This window comes from Bos grunniens, chromosome 19 (genome assembly GCF_055505025.1).
Source record: "Bos grunniens cultivar Pamir isolate PY7600 chromosome 19, Bosgru_T2T1.0, whole genome shotgun sequence".
In the NCBI taxonomy this organism is placed as follows: domain Eukaryota; kingdom Metazoa; phylum Chordata; class Mammalia; order Artiodactyla; family Bovidae; genus Bos; species Bos grunniens.
Genome location: NC_141183.1, coordinates 44,749,138 through 44,767,117, shown reverse-complemented (window position 1 = coordinate 44,767,117; position 17,980 = coordinate 44,749,138). Strand labels below are relative to the sequence as shown.

General features: G+C 36.1%; 1 protein-coding gene across 14 annotated transcripts in view; it reads right to left on the bottom strand.

Annotated features, from left to right (window-relative positions):
• Nucleotides 1-17,980, bottom strand: part of NF1 (neurofibromin 1) — a 257,608-nt gene that overhangs the window by 109,277 nt on the left and 130,351 nt on the right. For 9 of the 14 annotated variants that reach the window (XM_086360180.1, XM_086360182.1, XM_086360194.1 and 6 more), the window contains 4 exons: nucleotides 16,211-16,372; nucleotides 15,956-16,059; nucleotides 6,494-6,629; nucleotides 2,352-2,414 (listed from right to left, as the gene is read on the bottom strand). In XM_086360180.1, the coding sequence (XP_086216306.1) occupies nucleotides 2,352-2,414; nucleotides 6,494-6,629; nucleotides 15,956-16,059; nucleotides 16,211-16,372 (465 nt within the window). Of the gene's footprint in view, nucleotides 1-2,351; nucleotides 2,415-3,943; nucleotides 5,648-6,493; nucleotides 6,630-15,955; nucleotides 16,060-16,210; nucleotides 16,373-17,980 lie in introns of those variants that run through there. The other 5 variants (XM_086360183.1, XM_086360186.1, XM_086360189.1 and 2 more) reach the window with 2 other exon arrangements.

Genomic DNA, 17,980 nt, shown 5'->3' with positions numbered 1-17,980 from the left:
CTGATGTTTACTCAATATTACTCAATCTCAGAATTTAACAGGTGTCTGAGGGAATCATTTCCCAAAAGAAATATTGTAAAACTTATGAAAGGTACTACACCTTCACTATCTTCCCCATCTTCAAAAATCATTCATGTCAGAACTCAGAGTATCCACACTACAAGAACACACCTTATTTCACGTGTCATATAATTATGTATCTCATCAATGACAGTGTATTTTGGGAACTAAAATCTGATAAAACAATATCTATAAAAATGCTCAACAAGTTTTATGAATTAATTTATTAAAAAACTTCTTTTCCTGTCACCACTAATTAACATCAGTATAATTTTACCTCATAACATATACATACTCAAACTGTTTTTATTTTTAACCTGTAAAAATCTAATTTATATCCAAAAAACTTTCAGCATAAAAGGTCCAAGTAGAGCCAGTCTGTATGCAGAAGCCAATGATCAGTCAAATGGCCCTTTTCCTTTCCCCCTACTCATAAAAGGCAAACCACAGGTTACAAATAAATGTAGTCATACACTGTACATCAGCAAGAGGATCACAACCCATCCACCTTTAATTATCTAAGTGAGCTAGGTTAATAACTTCAAAGGAGATCTAATTATACAGTACATGTTTGAGTTTAATAAAGAGAATTATCTATGACTACACAGCTACATAACAGCAGCCAGAACCTTGTCTATATATTTTAAATATTCTAATCTATGGTACATAGACCCCAAAAGAAAGTTAACTTGCTTTTAAAAAGATCATTAGATTCTGTTATGCCAACAACTCCATAAATCAACATTTTAGATTTATAATACTACACAGTCGTCACACTTCAGAATGTGTTCTAAAATATCCACAAGGACCTCATATCACTTGTGCTGAGAAATGCATTCCAAAACTTGGTGTTACCCAGAAACATTTTTTTGAAATATGAAAATAACACTAGTAGAAAAAAACATTTCAAGGAACAACTGTAGATAAAATCTTAATAAATAAAGCAATGTTAGGAAGGCTAGAAAACATGCTCCAGAAACAGAGAAAGCCTGAATTTTAATTTATGTAATATACTACAAAATGGCATTAGTAAACACCAAACAAGAGTGTTAGAAACAGTAAATTAATTTCAACAGTGATGGTGTATATTATGTTAAATCCACATACGCTGAGAATTAGAAGGCTGAAGCATTAGAAAGAAATGTTTTTATTAAGCAAGATGGCCATCCAATCCAATCCATTTGCTCACAGCTGACCAAATTTACATAACATACCCAAAAAAGAATCTCTTGAATGTACATAAAAGCATATGTCTCTAAATTTTAATTTAGTTCTGAATTTCAAACAGAAATTTACTGAAGGTAGAGCTCAGATGAAAATGAAAGGTGAAACCAGATGAATGCTATATACTAAATTCTACCTTTTAAAGTAAACTATCTATGTGACTCCTGCAGGTTTTCTTGACCTCTTTCTCTAAATTCATTTGGATTATATGAACAAAGGTAATACTAAGCCTGATAAGAATCAGTCATACTGACAGATATTGGCAAATTTTAAATGAATGCATGTTAATATTTTGGACAAATTTCATCCGCCAGAAGAAAATAATTATGACTACCGTAATTTTCTTCCTTTTAAATTAGGGTAAGTTTACAGAAGTAGGTAGTACATGCATATCATGTTTGCAAATGAGGTGTTTCTCTATAAATATAGACTCACTGCTTTTCTTTATTTCAAAAGTACTATATTCTCAGTCCCAGTAGCTTATAAAGATTTTCTCTAAGGTAAAAGTGGTTTTGTTTCACCATAAGAGTTTTTATAAGTTAAGAACAATTATCTAAATCCTGGCTGAGACTGTCCAGATAAAAATCTAAGTAAAAAATAAAATTTAGCTACTTTTAGTTAAGATTTAGAAAGTGACAGTTTCCTTCTATGTACTTCTAGCAATTAAGAAAAACTTTCATCTCTAGGAAAAGAAATCACTCACATTACCTGCAAACAAGAAGCAAGAATGAAGAGAGTCAGCATTTCCTAAGGCCTTGAAATTAAGTTTCTTTTGCATTCATTTATAATTTTTAAAATAACAGTAATAAAATTAGACCAGGGGTATCAAATGCACCAAATGCCCCCAAAATGCCTTTGGGATAAATCAAACCAAAGGAACACAGAGATGTTTCAATGTAACTTAATTCCAGGGTTAATTGAAATGAAAGCTATTTTGTGCCAGAATTAGTAGAATGATTTTACAGTGAAGGTCAAATAGGCTGAAGTGAAGATGTTCTTAACAAACAGCAAAAGATTTTTTGTTTTGCTTTGAAAGAAACAGCTAAAAAAAAGTTCTCCAAACTTACTGATTTTTTGTTTTCCTTTTTTTCTTTTACTGTAGCTTTATTCAGTAGGGAGTGGCAAGTTGCCTACAGAACAGAGATGAGCACAAACAAGTCACAGCACCAACTACATACAGCAACAAAAACAATGTTGGCTTGTACATAAAATTACACGATCAAAATGTAACACAAATGGAATCAACAAAAAATTAGAAATCAACTGAATTTTGAGGGACAAATTTTATTTCTGGATTTTAATCTTTATTATGTCTTTAAGCCAAAGCACTAAATAAATAGCAAGAAATGTTGAGACAATCATATCTACTATTTCTGGCTATAAATCGCAGAAAATTTCTCCTCAAACGAACTGAGGATATTTAATATTTACATTTCAGTTAATTCCTAGCTTTTGATGAATTTTATATGAAATTTTCATTACAAGTAGATTATACTCTAAAAATACTTCTATGTGTCTACGTAATTTTTCTTGATTTACATATATTTATATATACTTCTCTGTGTATCCTTCAATTGACTTAAAAGTTCTTTTTTCAATAGTTGATACTGAACTCATATTACTACTGATTAAAAAATAAACATTAAATGGCTAAATATAATAGAAAAATACACTTTACAGATTCTGAGTTAAAAGTCTCTCTTTTAAGAAAGATTACTCTTAAAATTTCACTTAATTTTGTTTGCAGGCTGCTTCCTGAAAAAGTTCTAACCAGAGAAGGTTAAAAGCTCTGCAACAATTGGGAAAAGAATGTTATCAGCTCAACTGGAAATAAGCATTAATATCAAAGTGAAGAAATTGCAGAGAAAATCATAGAATAAAACTGTAAGCCTGCTTAAAATTTTTCACAGATTTGACCATTTATCAGAATGTCTCAAACAAAAATCCATCACCAAAAAGCCTCTCAAATCCAGAGACATATTGGTTTCAACTCTCAGAGTCACTTATAGGCCAAGGAGCTCTATTAAAATGAAAAGATCGACACACACACACAGCTATATTTGAAATGGATAACCAACAAGGACCTACTATACAGCACATGGAACTCTGCTCAATATTCTGTGGCAGCCTGGATGGAAGGGGAGTTTAGGGGAGATGGATACATGTATATGTATGGCTGAGTCCCCTCACTGTTCACCAGAAACCATCATAACATTGTTAATCGTTGTTAGCAATAATTGTTTTCTCTCTCCCAATAAAAAATTAAAAGTTAAAAGAAATTACTTTTAAAATATTTTGAAAACAAACTAGAATTCTTCAATCTACCATACAAGGCATTTTATTCCAGGATTTCTGTGACTCAACACCATAACTTGAGATTAAAGTTAGATTTGTACATCCATCCATCCATTCATTCATCCAAGTAGTTACTGTGCACCTAATTGCTAGATACCATTCTAAGCACTGGAAGATAGCAAGCAAGAAGACACAGTCCTTACCTCAAAGAGCTTTGATTCAAACTTCAGACTAAAAGCGCTAGTAACCCAATTTATCACAAAAATGCAGTTTTATACACTTTGTTTTCAATCATGGTATACAACCATCAATTATAGCCTTAAAATTTTTCTGTAAGCTACTTCTGTTTGGAGAAGCAGATTTGCCAGGAAAAGATGACATTTGCTTAGAATTATATTTAGCTCTTTCTCAGAATTCTCTCACCACAATTTAGGAGAATATCCACTCTGGGAATACTTTCTCATTACTCCAAAACTATCAGGATGAAAGTGGAAATAAACACATGAAAAAATGTCTCAGTTATAAATCTAACACATGGCCATTCCAATATAACCTTAACCCAGACCGCTAAGTAAGGAGGCTTATAAAACGAAAGAGCTAGGTAAAAGCATGATTTTAAAAAGGTTTAACAGTCAAAAATACTAACTCCAGTAAAAAGACCTAAAGCTCAGAGAAATTTAGCTAGCAATGTACTCACATAGCTTTCAAATTTTCCCTAGCAGGTCCCATAGCAGGAGACATATTTACTAGAGGGAAAAAAAACAATGGACTACTATCCCTCCCAACAGAACATAAAAGTACAAAGGTACCATTATGTTACTGCCAAAGTCTAAAGGGCAAAGAAAAGCCAGAAGATGGAAGGTGAATAAAAATAAAAGAGCAAACTAAAGGAAAAACTACATTTGCAAGGAGACTCAATGGAAGAATATCTTGAGATCTAAGTTTATTTTTCTTTTTTAATTAGCAAATGTGAAATTTCCCATTATCAGTCACTTACTAAAAAACAAACCCTTATTTATAAATAACATAGCACATCTATCCTCTATAGTACTGTACATTCCAATAGTAAGTTTATCCAACAGTTCCAAAAACTGCACTAACATTTAAAGAACATTCTTAAGAAGAATAATTGTATGTGAAATTTTAATATAATGACTCAGGTCTGCTGTAATATGGGACACGGTATCAGGGAATGTTTTAAAAGGCACAACACATAGTGGTTAATAAGCCACCAATTATCACCTGGCTTTATTTTCTGCATTCTTTTTACTACCTCCTTCCCTTCCTAACTATGAAAGTTGGCAAGAATCTTGTTTACTTGGCTGGGAGGAATCGGGTAATTTATTCCTTCATTAAATATTTCCTAAGTACTTACTAAGTGCCAAGCACTTACTTCTTTTTTCCTTTTCCAAGGTTGCTAATGATACAAAATTTCTTTTCTTAGGGAGACAACTACATGAAGAATTTCTACTAAAATCTACTAGACCATTTATGTAACCAGGTAGTCAATACTCAATCACTTTTAACCAACTAAAGTCAAAGCCCCTGCCATTTAGAAATTCATTTGCTTTCTGAAAAGTTATTATTAGGCCAACCAAGAAGTTGGTTCAGACTATTTTTAACATGTGTTTACCATTTCTAGTCTACCTAGTTTTATGAACAGAAGAAGGACTGAACTGGACTTAAAGAGAAACCTGAATAATGCCCAAACTTAAGATGTTATTCATTGAATTAGATTTCATACTAAAAACTACCCTCTGGTCTCAGATTTAACTACCTGCAAAACTGATATGGGGCTCTCCTAAGCTTCCTCAAGCTATTTTGAAAAAGGCAGGAAAAGTCATGATGAATTAAGAGAGTTTTAATGCTAAGTATGCTTTTCATCATCTATGAATATGATGAAACATTTTTTTATAGATACAGCAGATACATCTTTATAAATAGCAATGGGGGAAAAATTCACACAGAGCAGCCTGAAACAGCTTTTTAAAATGATGATTTCACTGATCTTGCTAATGTCTCCAAGCAACTGAAGTCCTGTGCTAAAAACAAATGGCTGTGGATAACTCTGCAAAGAAAAAGACACAAAAGGTATGGGTTTTGGTAAATGCAAAAATTCTTTATCCTACACCTGACCTTGTCCCAAACTCCAGATCCACTAATGTTTCTCCCAGAATCAGTTTTAACAGGCTAATGTGGATTGGCACTAATCTCCCTTGGAGTGATTAAACCATTTCTGAAGCTGCATATGCCAATCAAAAACATCGTGGAAGCCATAATAGAACACATGTGTAATTTCCTCAGCAAGTAGGGGATGACTGTGAACATCTGAACTCAGAAGCATTACTTGCAGTTCTAGTGTTGAAAGTCTAACAACTGGATGTGAATGATGATGCAATATAAGTAGCATTCTATATAAAATAAACATCAGCCTGTCCTGGGGAAGCCTGACACAAACCCAATAGAGTTTAAGAGAAGAAATTAATTAAAGAAATTAATTTAAGAGAAGAAATCAAAATCAGAGATTAAGCATTTCACAAAACAAAAAGCAAGAAAGAGACTGACCTCATATGTGAAAGACCCCATGAGTAATTCAGGTAAAAGATAAAATCAGCAACAAAAACTGTGTAACATATTTAACTTCAATCACATCTACTACACCCAGTAGATTGGTGCATTTTAAACTTGTTCTCAATGCAAGGAAAATGTATTATTTTTAAAGTACCCCATTAAACTACTTTGTATTTTTAAAGCCAATTTAAACAATTCTGAATGCATTATTCATCCAAACTGATTCAGTATTATCAATCACCCACTATCAGCAGCTAGTTTAGCAGCTAAACCCCTCTTTGGTAAAGCATTCTTTTAAATGTAGCTGTGGATTAATAATGGTAATCTCTAACCTTCAGCATACCTGGTACAAACAGTGGCACACACTTCGTAGTTGAGGGGGAAATTCGGAGGACGAACTGATGATGGCATGGAAGAACTTTTCAGTCATTTGAAGGAGATTTCGTTGGTTTTCCTCAAGGCTCTCTGACTGTTCTAACCTACCAAGAGGAAAAAAAAAAAAAAGCAAAAGCAGTTAAAAGCAAACAAACTAACAGACATATTCTTTAAGAGAGACTCCTTAAAGAGATAGATATTCAGCTAAATGCAATGTTGAGACTTTTCTGGAATCCTGATTTCAACAAACCAATTATTAAAAAAAAAAAAAGGCAATTTTGAGAATTGTGTATAAAAACTCTTGTTGTTTAGCCACTAAGTTATGTCCTAATCTTTGCAACTCCATGGACTGTAGCCTGCCAGGCTCCTCTGTCCAAGAGATTTTTCAGCAAGAATACCAGACTGTATTGCCATTTCCTCTTTCAGGGGATCTTCCCCATCAAGGGATCAAACCCATGTCTCTTGCATCTCCTGTACTGGCATGGATTCTTTACCACTGTGTCACCTGGGAAGCCCACCAATTATCCTCCTATATTTCACAAATTTAATACAGGATTTTTAATTTAAAAAAATTTTTTGTCCATCTAGTAGGAGAGGGCATCTCACATTTTAAACTTTTATTTCCCATGACTTCAGTAAAGTTGACATGCTTTCAATATTTTTGGACCATTCAGGCCATATTTTGAACCTCCTTTCCTATCAAGCCTGATATCTCTAACTTCTAGGTATTTCTCCTGTCTGTACCTAAAACTTAGTTTGTTCATCATTAGCTGATTTTTCCCCTATACTTAAATGTCTTACTCTGTGTTCCCCATGTTGTCAATGGTACCATTATTGCTTCAACCACGTCACTCAGGAACTGCTGATGCCGCTATTGTCTGCAGTAGTCCATTACTCCCCACATCCGATTAGTGTTGCTAATTCTTCCGTAAGACTTTTTTTCAGGTAACTTATTTATTATTATTTATTTAAGGTAATTTATTTAGAAAAGGCAGAGGAACCAGAGATCAAATTGCCAACATCTGTTGGATCATCGAAAAAGCAAGAGAGTTCCAGAAAAACATCTACTTCTGCTTTATTAACAATGCCAAAGCCTTTGACTGTGTGGACAACAACAAACTCTGGAAAATTCTTAAAGAAATGGGAATACCAAACCACTTGATCTGCCTCTTGAGAACTCTGGAAGTCAGGAAGCAACAGTTAGAACTGGACATGGAACAAAAGACTGGTTCCAAATAGGGAAAGGAGTATGTAAAGGCTGTATATTGTCACCCTGTTTATTTATGTGCAGAGTACATCATGAGAAATGCTGGGCTGGAGGAAGCACAAGCTGGAATCAAGATTGCCAGGAGAAATATCAATAACCTCAGATATGCAGATGACACTACCCTTATGGCAGGAAGTGAAGAAGAACTAAAGAGCCTCTTGATGAAAGTGAAAGAGGAGAGTGAAAAAGTTGGCTTAAAACTCTACATTCAGAAAACGAAGATCATGGCATGTGGTCCCATCACTTCATGGGAAATAGATGGGGAAACAGTGGAAACAGTGACAGACTTTAGCTTTTTGGGCTCCAAAATCACTGTAGATGGTGACTGCAGCCATGAAATTAAGACACTTACTCCTTGGAAGGAAAGTTATGACCAACCTAGACAGCGTATTAAAAAACAGAGACTTTACTTTGCTGACAAAGGTCCGTCTAGTCAAAGCTATGGTTTTTCCAGTAGTAACGTATGTATGTGAAGAGTTGGACTGTAAAGAAAGCTGAGCACCGAAGAATTGATGCTTTTGAACTGTGCTATTGGAGAAGACTCTTGAGAGTCCCTTGGACTGTAAGAAGATCAAACCAGTCCATCCTAAAGGAAATCAGTCCTGAAAAGTCATTGGAAGGACTGATGCTGAAGCTAAAACTCCGATACTTTGGCCACCTGGTGCGAAGAACTGACTCATTTGAAAAGACCCTGATGTTGGGAAAGATTGAAGGCAGGAGGAGAAGGGGACAACAGAGGATGAGATGGTTGGATGGTATCACCAACTCAATGGACATGAGTGAGTAAACTCTGGGAGTTGGTGATGGACAGTGAGGCCTGGCGTGCTGCCATCCATGGGGTCGCAAAGAGTCGGACACGACTGAGTGACTCAGTTTATTTCTTTGGCCATCCCATGCAGCATGTAAGATCTTAGTTCCCTCACCCCAAACTCATGCTCCCTGCAGTGGAAGCATGGAGTAACCAGTGCACTGCCAGGGAAGGCCCTCTTCTGTATGATTCTAAAGTCTTGGTGCTGTGATTAAAGGCAGATGTTCAGAAGGCAGACTTACTAGGTTTAAATTTCAGCTCTACCACTTACTGACCTTGATCAAGGTACTTAATCTGAGGCTCAATTTTTTTTATCAATTAGACAGGAATAATTATAATGCCTATTTCATCAGGTTTAAATTGGGAAGATTCATGATAGCTCAGTTGGTAAAGAAACCACCCGCAATGCAGGAGACCCCAGTTAGATTCCTGGGTTGGGAAGATTCATTGGAGAAGGGATAGGCTACCCACTCCAGTATTCTTGGGCTTCCTTGGTGGCTCAACTGGTAAAGAATCCACCTGCGATGAAAGAAACCTGGATTCCATCCCTGGGTTTGGAAGATCTCCTGGAGAAGGCAAAGGTTACCCACCCCAGTATTCGGCCTGGAGAATTCCACAGACTCTATAATCCATGGGGTCACAGTCAGACACAACTGAGCGACTTTCACTTGCCCTGAAGGACGGCATGGAAACCTACTCCAGTATTCTTGCCTGGAGAATCCCCATGAACAGAAGAGCCTGGCGGGCTACGGTCTGTGGGGTCACAGAGCCGGACACAACTGAGCAACTAAGCATAGCACCACAAAAGAGCAAATTTTACCCCGTGGCTGTCAAATCCACAAACCTTTACTAGAGCTGCCCAACTGGTGTAATCTGAACCCTTCAAAACACAATCCCTATGAAAGTCAGTACTTAACTACTTGTTACATGCCTTATCTCCCCTACAAAACTGTAAGCTCCTTGAAGGATGTATTCATCTTTGTCCTCTTAAAAACTAGCAAGGTACCTTACCAAAACAATCACTGACTAAATATTTGTTGTCAATCTCTTAACTAGTAATGTCCTATTTCTATACTATTACATAAAAGTTTGGGAGACTGAAATCACCACTCCAGATTCCCTGCAGCTCACCACATAATGCAGCATATGGATACAGTAAGAGTTTAGAAATGAATGTAGACTATGGGAAGGAAAGATTTCATGGACTAGGTGAGTTCTAAAGGAGGGAGTGAATTTGCACAGGCAAAAAGAAGTAAGGGCAGTTCAGAAAGTGGAAGGCAGGGCAAGCACTCAATTCAATCCAATAAACATTTACCATGCATCTACTATTTGCCATCATAAGGCCACATGCTGAGGATTCAACAGTAATTGGCCTTTGAGTTTCTCGAAGAGGGCAAAGACAAGTACACACTAAGTAACAAGTACAATTATTTGACGATATAAAAGACAAAAATAGCAAACCAGGGAGAGACATGATTAATTCACATGGCAAAGGTTGCCAGGAAGCCAGAGGCAGAAAATGAATTTGGGATACGTGAGAACTAAAAAGAGATATGGGGACTTTTATGTAGGGAGATCACTTAAGAAGCTACAACAATAAGTCGAATCTGAAATATGGAGGGCATAGGAGCTTTGTAGTATGAAAGAAAAAATTCACAATTTATTAACAGGGCCAGAAGAGATTCTTGGAAACCTTGACATTCTTGTCTAGTCTTTGTGGGAACATTTTCTTAATGAAAAAAATAAAAGGATACCAGCAGCAGGTATGCTTCAGACTCTTTCAAATGTCCCTCTAAAAGATTCTTACATGCCAATGATAACTCATTGGCTATTCCATTAATTCTGATCTATAATGAAGCTTCGTATTCAATTATTTAAGTGTTTGTGTGTATAAAAAATTTTCTCTCTGATTTTCAATCAGCTTTTTTTTATCCTATTGGTTTCCTGTTTTTAATTTCATTGATTTCTAACCTAATTTTTATTTCTTTCCTTCTGCTTGCTTTAGGTTTATACTGAACTTTCTCTGGTTTTTTAAGGTGAAAGTTTAGGCCATTCACTTTAGATCCTCCTTTTCTAATATATGCATTTAATGCTCTAAATATTAAATTTCACTATCTTCTACACATTCTAATAAGATGTATTTTAAGTTTTTCTTTTTCTTTTTTTTTCTTTTTTATTATTATTTATTTTTTTAATTTTTAATTTTTTAACTTTATTTAATTTTTAAACTTTACATAATTGTATTAGTTTTGCCAAATATCAAAATGAATCCACCACAGGTGTTTTTCTTTTTCTTTGCATTTTAGTTTTCAAAATTTCTATTGACATATCTTTAAGTTCACTAATTTTGTACGGGCAACAGGAATCAAGACCATCCCTAAGAAAAAGAAATGCAAAAAAGCAAAATGGCTGTCTGAGAGGCCTTACAAATAGCTGTGAAAAGAAGAGAAGCGAAAAGCAAAGGAGAAAAGGAAAGATATAAGCATCTGAATGCTTATATAGCATTCCAAAGAATAGCAAGGAGAGATAAGAAAGCCTTCCTCAGTAATCAATGCAAAGAAATAGAGGAAAATAACAGTATGGGAAAGACTAAAGATCTCTTCAAGAAAATTAGATATCCCAAGGGAACATTTCATGCAAAGATGGGCACAATAAAGGACAAAAATGGTATGGACTTAACAGAAGCAGAAGATATTAAGAAGAGATGGCAAGAATACACAGAAGAACTGTACAAAAAAGATCTTCACGACCCAGATAATCACGATGCTGTGATCACTCACCTAGAGCCAGACATCCTGGAATGTGAAGTCAAGTGGGCCTTAGGAAGAATCACTACAAACAAAGCTAGTGGAGATGATGGAATACCAGTTGAGCTATTTCAAATCCTGAAAGATGACGCTGTGAAAGTGCTGCACTCAATAGGCCAGCAAATTTGGAAAACTCAGCAGAGGCTACAGGACTGGAAAAGGTCAGTTTTCACTCCAATCCTAAAGAATGCTCAAACTACCGCACAACTGCACTCATCTCACACGCTAGTAAAGTAATGCACAAAATTCTCCAAGCCAGGCTTCAGCAATACGTGAACCATGAACCTCCAGATGTTCAAGCTGGTTTTAGAAAAGACAGAGGAACCAGAGATCAAATTGCCAACATCCGCTGGATCATTGAAAAAGCAAGAGAGTTCCAGGAAAACATCTGCTTTATTGACTATGCCAAAGCCTTTGACTGTGTGGATCACAAGAAACTGTGGAAAATTCTGAAAGAGATGGGAATACCAGACCACCTGACCTGCCTCTTGAGAAACCTATATGCAGGTCAGGAAGCAACAGTTAGAACTGGACATGGAACAAAAGACTGGTTCCAAATAGGAAAACGAGTACGTCAAGGCTGTATACTGTCACCCTGCTTATTTAACTTATATGGGGAGTACATCAAGAGAAGCACTGGGCTGAAGGAAGCACAAGCTGGAATCAAGATTGCCGGGAGAAATATCAATAACCTCAGATATGCAGATGACACCACCCTTATGGCAGAAAGTGATGAGGAACTAAAAAAAGCCTCTTGATGAAAGTGAAAGAGAGAGTGAAAAAGTTGGCTTAAAGCTCAATATTCAGAAAACTAAGATCATGGCATCCGGTCCTATCACTTCATGGCAAATAGATGGGGAAACAGTGGAAACAGTGGCTGACTTTATTTTGGGGGGCTCCAAAATCACTGCAGATGGTGACTGTAGCCATGAAATTAAGACACTCCTTGGAAGCAAAGTTATGACCAACTTAGAACATTAAAAAGCAGAGACATGACTTTGACAAAAAAGGTCTGTCTAGTCAAGGCTATGGTTTTCCCAGTGGTCATGTATGGATGTGAGAGTTGGACTATAAAGAAAACTGAGTAAGTGCCAAAGAATTGATGCTTTTGAACTGTGATGTTGGAGAAGACTCTTGAGAGTCCCTTGGACTCCAAGGAGATCCAACCAGTCCATCCTAAAGGAGATCAGTCCTGGGTGTTCATTGGCAGGACTGATGCTGAAGCTGAAACTCCAATACTTTGGCCACCTGATTCAAAGAACTGACTCACTGGAAAAGACCCTCATGCTAGGAAAGGTTAAGGGCAGGAGAAGGGGATGACAGAGGATGAGATGTTTGAATGGCATCACCGACTCAATGGACATGGGTTTGGGTAAACTCTGGGAGTTGATGATGGACAGGGAGGCCTGGTGTGCTGCGGTTCATGGGGTCTCAAAGAGTCAGCCACGACTGAGTGACTGAACTGAACTGAATTCTTTTCTCAGTTGTGTTCAATCTACTGATAAAGCCCATCTGAAGGCATTTTTCCTTTCTATTACAATGTTCTTGATTTCCAGCATTTCCTTTAGACTCTTTCTTAGAGTTTCCACCTCTCTATTTAAGTCACCTCCCTGTTCTTGCATGTTGTCCATTTTTTTCTGTTAGAGCCCTTAATATATTAATTATAGTTATTCTAAATTCCTAATCTGGTAATTCCAAAATCTGTTACATCTGAATCAAGTTCTTATGCTTGCTTTGTCTCTCCAGACTATGATTTTTTATTGCTTTTTAGTATGCTTTGTAATTTTTTGTTAAAAGACCCAAGACATAATGGGTAGCAGGAACAGAGATAAAAAGGTCTTTAGTGGAAGATTCTATGTTAATCTGGCTAGGACTTGGCTTGTGCTTTATGTTTCATGTTTGCTGTAGGTGTTGATTTCTTCCAGTGTCCTTATTTTTATCTACCTAATTGTCTGGGTTTCCGTAGGAATTTCTTCTCAGAGTGTCTGTTTTGCAGCTCTCTATTGTAACCCACTATTAACACTTTGGAGTCCTACTGATGTAGTAGTGAGGTCCTGGGAAGGGGAAGCAGTCTACAATCTTATGCTTATATCTCCATTATTTTCTTGGGCCAGAGTCACTGGGCTGTGACCTTCAGAAGAATTTCTTAGCTAATTTTCTCCTCTTATGTGACTCAAGAAGGTTAGAGGAAGCTGGAGTTGGGTAGCTGCCCATCCTACAGGTCGGATTAGGTTCTGGTAGTTTCCCTCGAAGGCAGGCCTTTGTAGGAGAGAACAGAACACTATGGGCATATTCCAAAATGGTTACTTTCCCCCTCTTCAGCATGAGAATCTGGAAGAGTTTCTAGAGATCAAACTCACAAAGTGTGGGTGCCTCAGACAGAGGGCGCCCTAGAGTTTTCATTCTTAAACTAACCCACAGTCAACCTCAAGCAATTTTTCAATTTCAGTCTAAGCATTCCTACCAGTTACTGACTCCAGCAGTAGTTTCCTCCTATAAAATGGGATTCTCTGAATTTAGCTGTCACTCTAGTGTTTTACCTTTACTGCCCTTCAATTCTCTGATGAATCTAAGATGACTTGCTGATTTTCTGTTTTCAACTTTTTCTTGTTGTGAACAGAGGAGTGTCAACTTCTAAGCTCTCCACATGTTAGAAAAACATCAGTTTGAAATTTAAGTAATTTGAATATAGGAAGCTTGTAATCTAGTTCTCTTCTCTGTACTGAAGCATTTACCTAGTACAGGAGATTTCTTTCAGGCAGTTAGTTCACTCTCTAAGTAATTTTTACCCTTTAGAAAGTAAAATTGCTTAAAGGTAACAAAATACAAGATGACATTAAAAGAACATTGCTTTGAAGTTTTAAACTACAACTACTGAAATATTTCAACAATAACTGGTTAATTTAGGTGCCAGAGCTGATTAGTTACTATAGCTGACACTTCAGTAGAGGCAAAGCCCAAAACACCAACTGATACAAAGTTGCCAAATAAAACTATTTAGGAAGAGAAACCATCAAGAAGCTCTGAACCTGAAAATAAAAAATAAAACAATTTTTAGGGTCCTAACTGAAAGACAAGCGATGTGGCTTAGAAAAAGCAAGCATAACCTAACAGTCTAAAATTTCATTCAACAAATATTTATGAAATGTCAACTATAAGCCAGATACATTAAATACTCACAGGAAGACATAAAGACATATGAAATGTAAAAGAGCCAACAGTCCAGGGGAAGATAAATTCATAAAACACGTCATCACAACTCAATGTTACAATGATGGTGCAGAACATGAAAGAGATATTGTTTCTTTGTTCACGTGTAATCTGTGTATATGGGTGGCACTTGGGAACAGACAGAAAGCTTCACAGAGATGGTGGTTTTTAAAATGCACCTTGCATTACCCCTTGGCCTCTTTCCCTTCTCCCAAGTCACTCCTCATTACAGGAGGAATGGTGAGATGGATTAAAAAAAAGAGTCAAGTATGCTCAGTTCAGTGCCATCCACTCCATTCTAATTTTGTCTGCTTACAGAAAAGGTATATTCTGGTCTTTTCTCCACTTACGATAAAAAGCTTGCCAGCCTCTGTGATGCATGCCTGTAGTTACCCAGCTGTGCAAGAGATGGGAAAGAAGATTCTAATTCAAGGTGAAGTATGAGCAAGCCTATATGTATCTTGTGCATACAAGATCTAAAGCCCCACTTTTTAATCATTTTTATCAGAAATAAAGGAAAGAGTTGATTGCTGGGTGCTTCCTTCCCATCTTTTCTCTCCCTCTGCCCTTCTGATTTTGAACTCAGGTGGAGAAAAGGGAATATTACTTATTAGGCAACTCTAATCCCAATGAGCCCCATGTGTCAAGTCACTTTAAAAATGTGTAACGTGCATATTTCAATGGAGTTAAAGAACAGAGATGACATGAAAGAATGACAAGCAGTGATACAGATTATAGTCAGATGACTGTATTTTTTCTTGCAGTCAGTTGGGAACAACTGATGGTTTCTGAGAAAAAAGTGACCAAAAAAATTTAGATTTCAGAATAGTTCCTATAGCAAATGACCTGCAAAAAAAAAAAAAAAACCCAACGCTAGGACAATAATTAGAAAGTTACTACAAAAGTCAATGGAATTAATATGATATTGGTAAATAAATTATGATATTGCCCAACCAAACAAAATATCACACAGCAGTTAAAAAGAATAAGATTCATAATCTCAATGATGTTAATAAGACACAAGGTTATGTTAGAAAAAAAGTTGCAAACCATATATATAATGTTACATTTATATTAAGTGCTTACATTATAGTTTCTACAACTAGTAATGCATACATGCAAATACAATATAAAAAAGACAGAACAGCCTCACTAGTAACAGTGCTGTCTCTAGAGGTGATAGTCAAAGATACCTTAAATGTTATTAGTGCTTTTCTTTAAGAAAAATGTATTTGTGTGTAACTTTTATAGAATCAAGGGGAGAAATTACAAGGGCTTTGCCTCAGGTGGCAGTAATGAAAACAAGGGAGAGCTGTTAGGAAGGAGAGGATGACAAACCTGGTAGGATCCACTTCAAAGCTGACGTGCTGCCAATCAGAGGAGGTGATCACAACCCGTAATAAAGGATCCAGGAGTTTCTGTAGGTAGGTAGCACCATATACCTAAAGAAATACACAGGGAGGAACGTATTATGCCTGCTCCAAACATTTTGCATTAAAAAAGACATTCGGCTCTGTACATTCTGTACATAATCACTGTCTGGCATACCTCTGCATTCCCCCTGCCCCCCAAAAAAGATAAATGGATACAAACCTTGAAACAGAAGGTCATTATTTTACTGGCCAAGCTGTTGCCTCGGAAAAGAGTCTGCATAGAGTCTGCCAATTCTACTTCCTTAGAAAACATGTTCCAGAGCAGTTGGTAGAGCAAATGCCGAGAGTCAAACAGAGTCACTAGAACGCGAGCAAGTTCATCCTGACAACAGAGTAAGATTGTGTTAGTGTAAACAGTTCAGTTTTTCCTTAAGCAGGAAACTGAAAGGCAAATTCAAAGCTGATAACCACCTGTTGAATTGAAGTATACAGTGACTGATTAACTTTTCCCCTGGGATTTATCCATGTACATTTGTCTATGATAAATGACTACTTCTGTAGACCTACAGTAGCTATTAATTCTAAGGATTAAATGATAAGAAGGTAAGAGAGGCCAAAGGTTTACCACCAGACAGAAAAAATCCAGGATTCAGCTCAAATTCTATGCCATAATGAAGGAAAAGTAGAAACAGAAGTTGATGACAGAGAATTTGATATGAACAGATCATTTTCCTAGAAAATCAATGACAGTGAATAAGACTGTGGTGACCATGGAGCTCTACTCTTTTCTCCTTTGGCCAGGAAAACTCAGCAAACTTTTATCATGGGTTAGGAAAGAAATAACAAAAATGGAAAAACTACAGGATTTATAGCAAGACAGGAAAAAGCCCTACGCAGTGCATTCAGAACCAAGAGATTGGCCAGATGTATATACAAAGTGGGGATGCATAACTAATTCCCATCTAGTACCTAAATGATAACCCTCGAAATTCCCCACAGTAAAGACTTTTTTGCACACTTAAGAAAAATGAATTGATTGTAAATCATTGTGTAACCACACAAGTTGGCAAGAGATTTACAGAGAATGAGGTAGCCAGAATAAGATGGCCTAACAACAAAGTCAGGATCATGGCCTGTAGCTCCTCTAATTCTTGTCTGGTCTCAGGATTACTATCATCTGTTATTTAAGTAAAGGAAAAAAATTTAACACTCTTAACCACAGATAATTGGAAGCCAAATAAGACCCAATATTATGCTATACTTCCCATGGTTACATAATACATAATTGACTAGATTCCATTTTAAAGCCAAGTATAATTATCAGAGATAATTTAGTTACAAAATAGAACTATTTTTAGACTGCTGCGCTAAATGTTTTTTCCATTCTAATCCCTCCCCCGTAAAATTCTAAAAACCTTTAAGCATCAGAATTTAAATTTACAAAATAGACTTAAAATTTTTTAAAGTTATCTTTTAATCTGTTCTCCTTTAGATATAGCTCTAATAGATCTGACTTAATATAAAAGTCCTCTTTTTTAAAAAGTCCATTTAACATAAAACACATAGATAACCAATGAGAATCTAAAAAATACATATATAAAACATGTAAGAAACTACTGAAAGAAAACAAAGTGATTAAAGCTTCTTGGACTTTGATTCTTTTTACTGAAAAAATTACTAAGAATTTTTAGTAGTAATTATAGGTAGGTGCTAAAAGGTTTTAGAATAGCCATTTTCAAAATACATGGAGATTTGTGAACGAACGTTAGCCTTCAAGAGGATTTCAATACCTTCCTTTTTCTAACTCCCTACAAGTAAGATTCCATCTTTATTCATTAAACAATCACTAAGTCATGGTTATATGTCAGGCTCTACTCCAAGACCCAGAGCTACTGAAGTAAACAACACAGACATGGGCTCAGCTCTCATGTACTTCATGTTGTGGTGGAATGAGAATAAGCAATCAAATAAACAAGATAATTTCACTCAG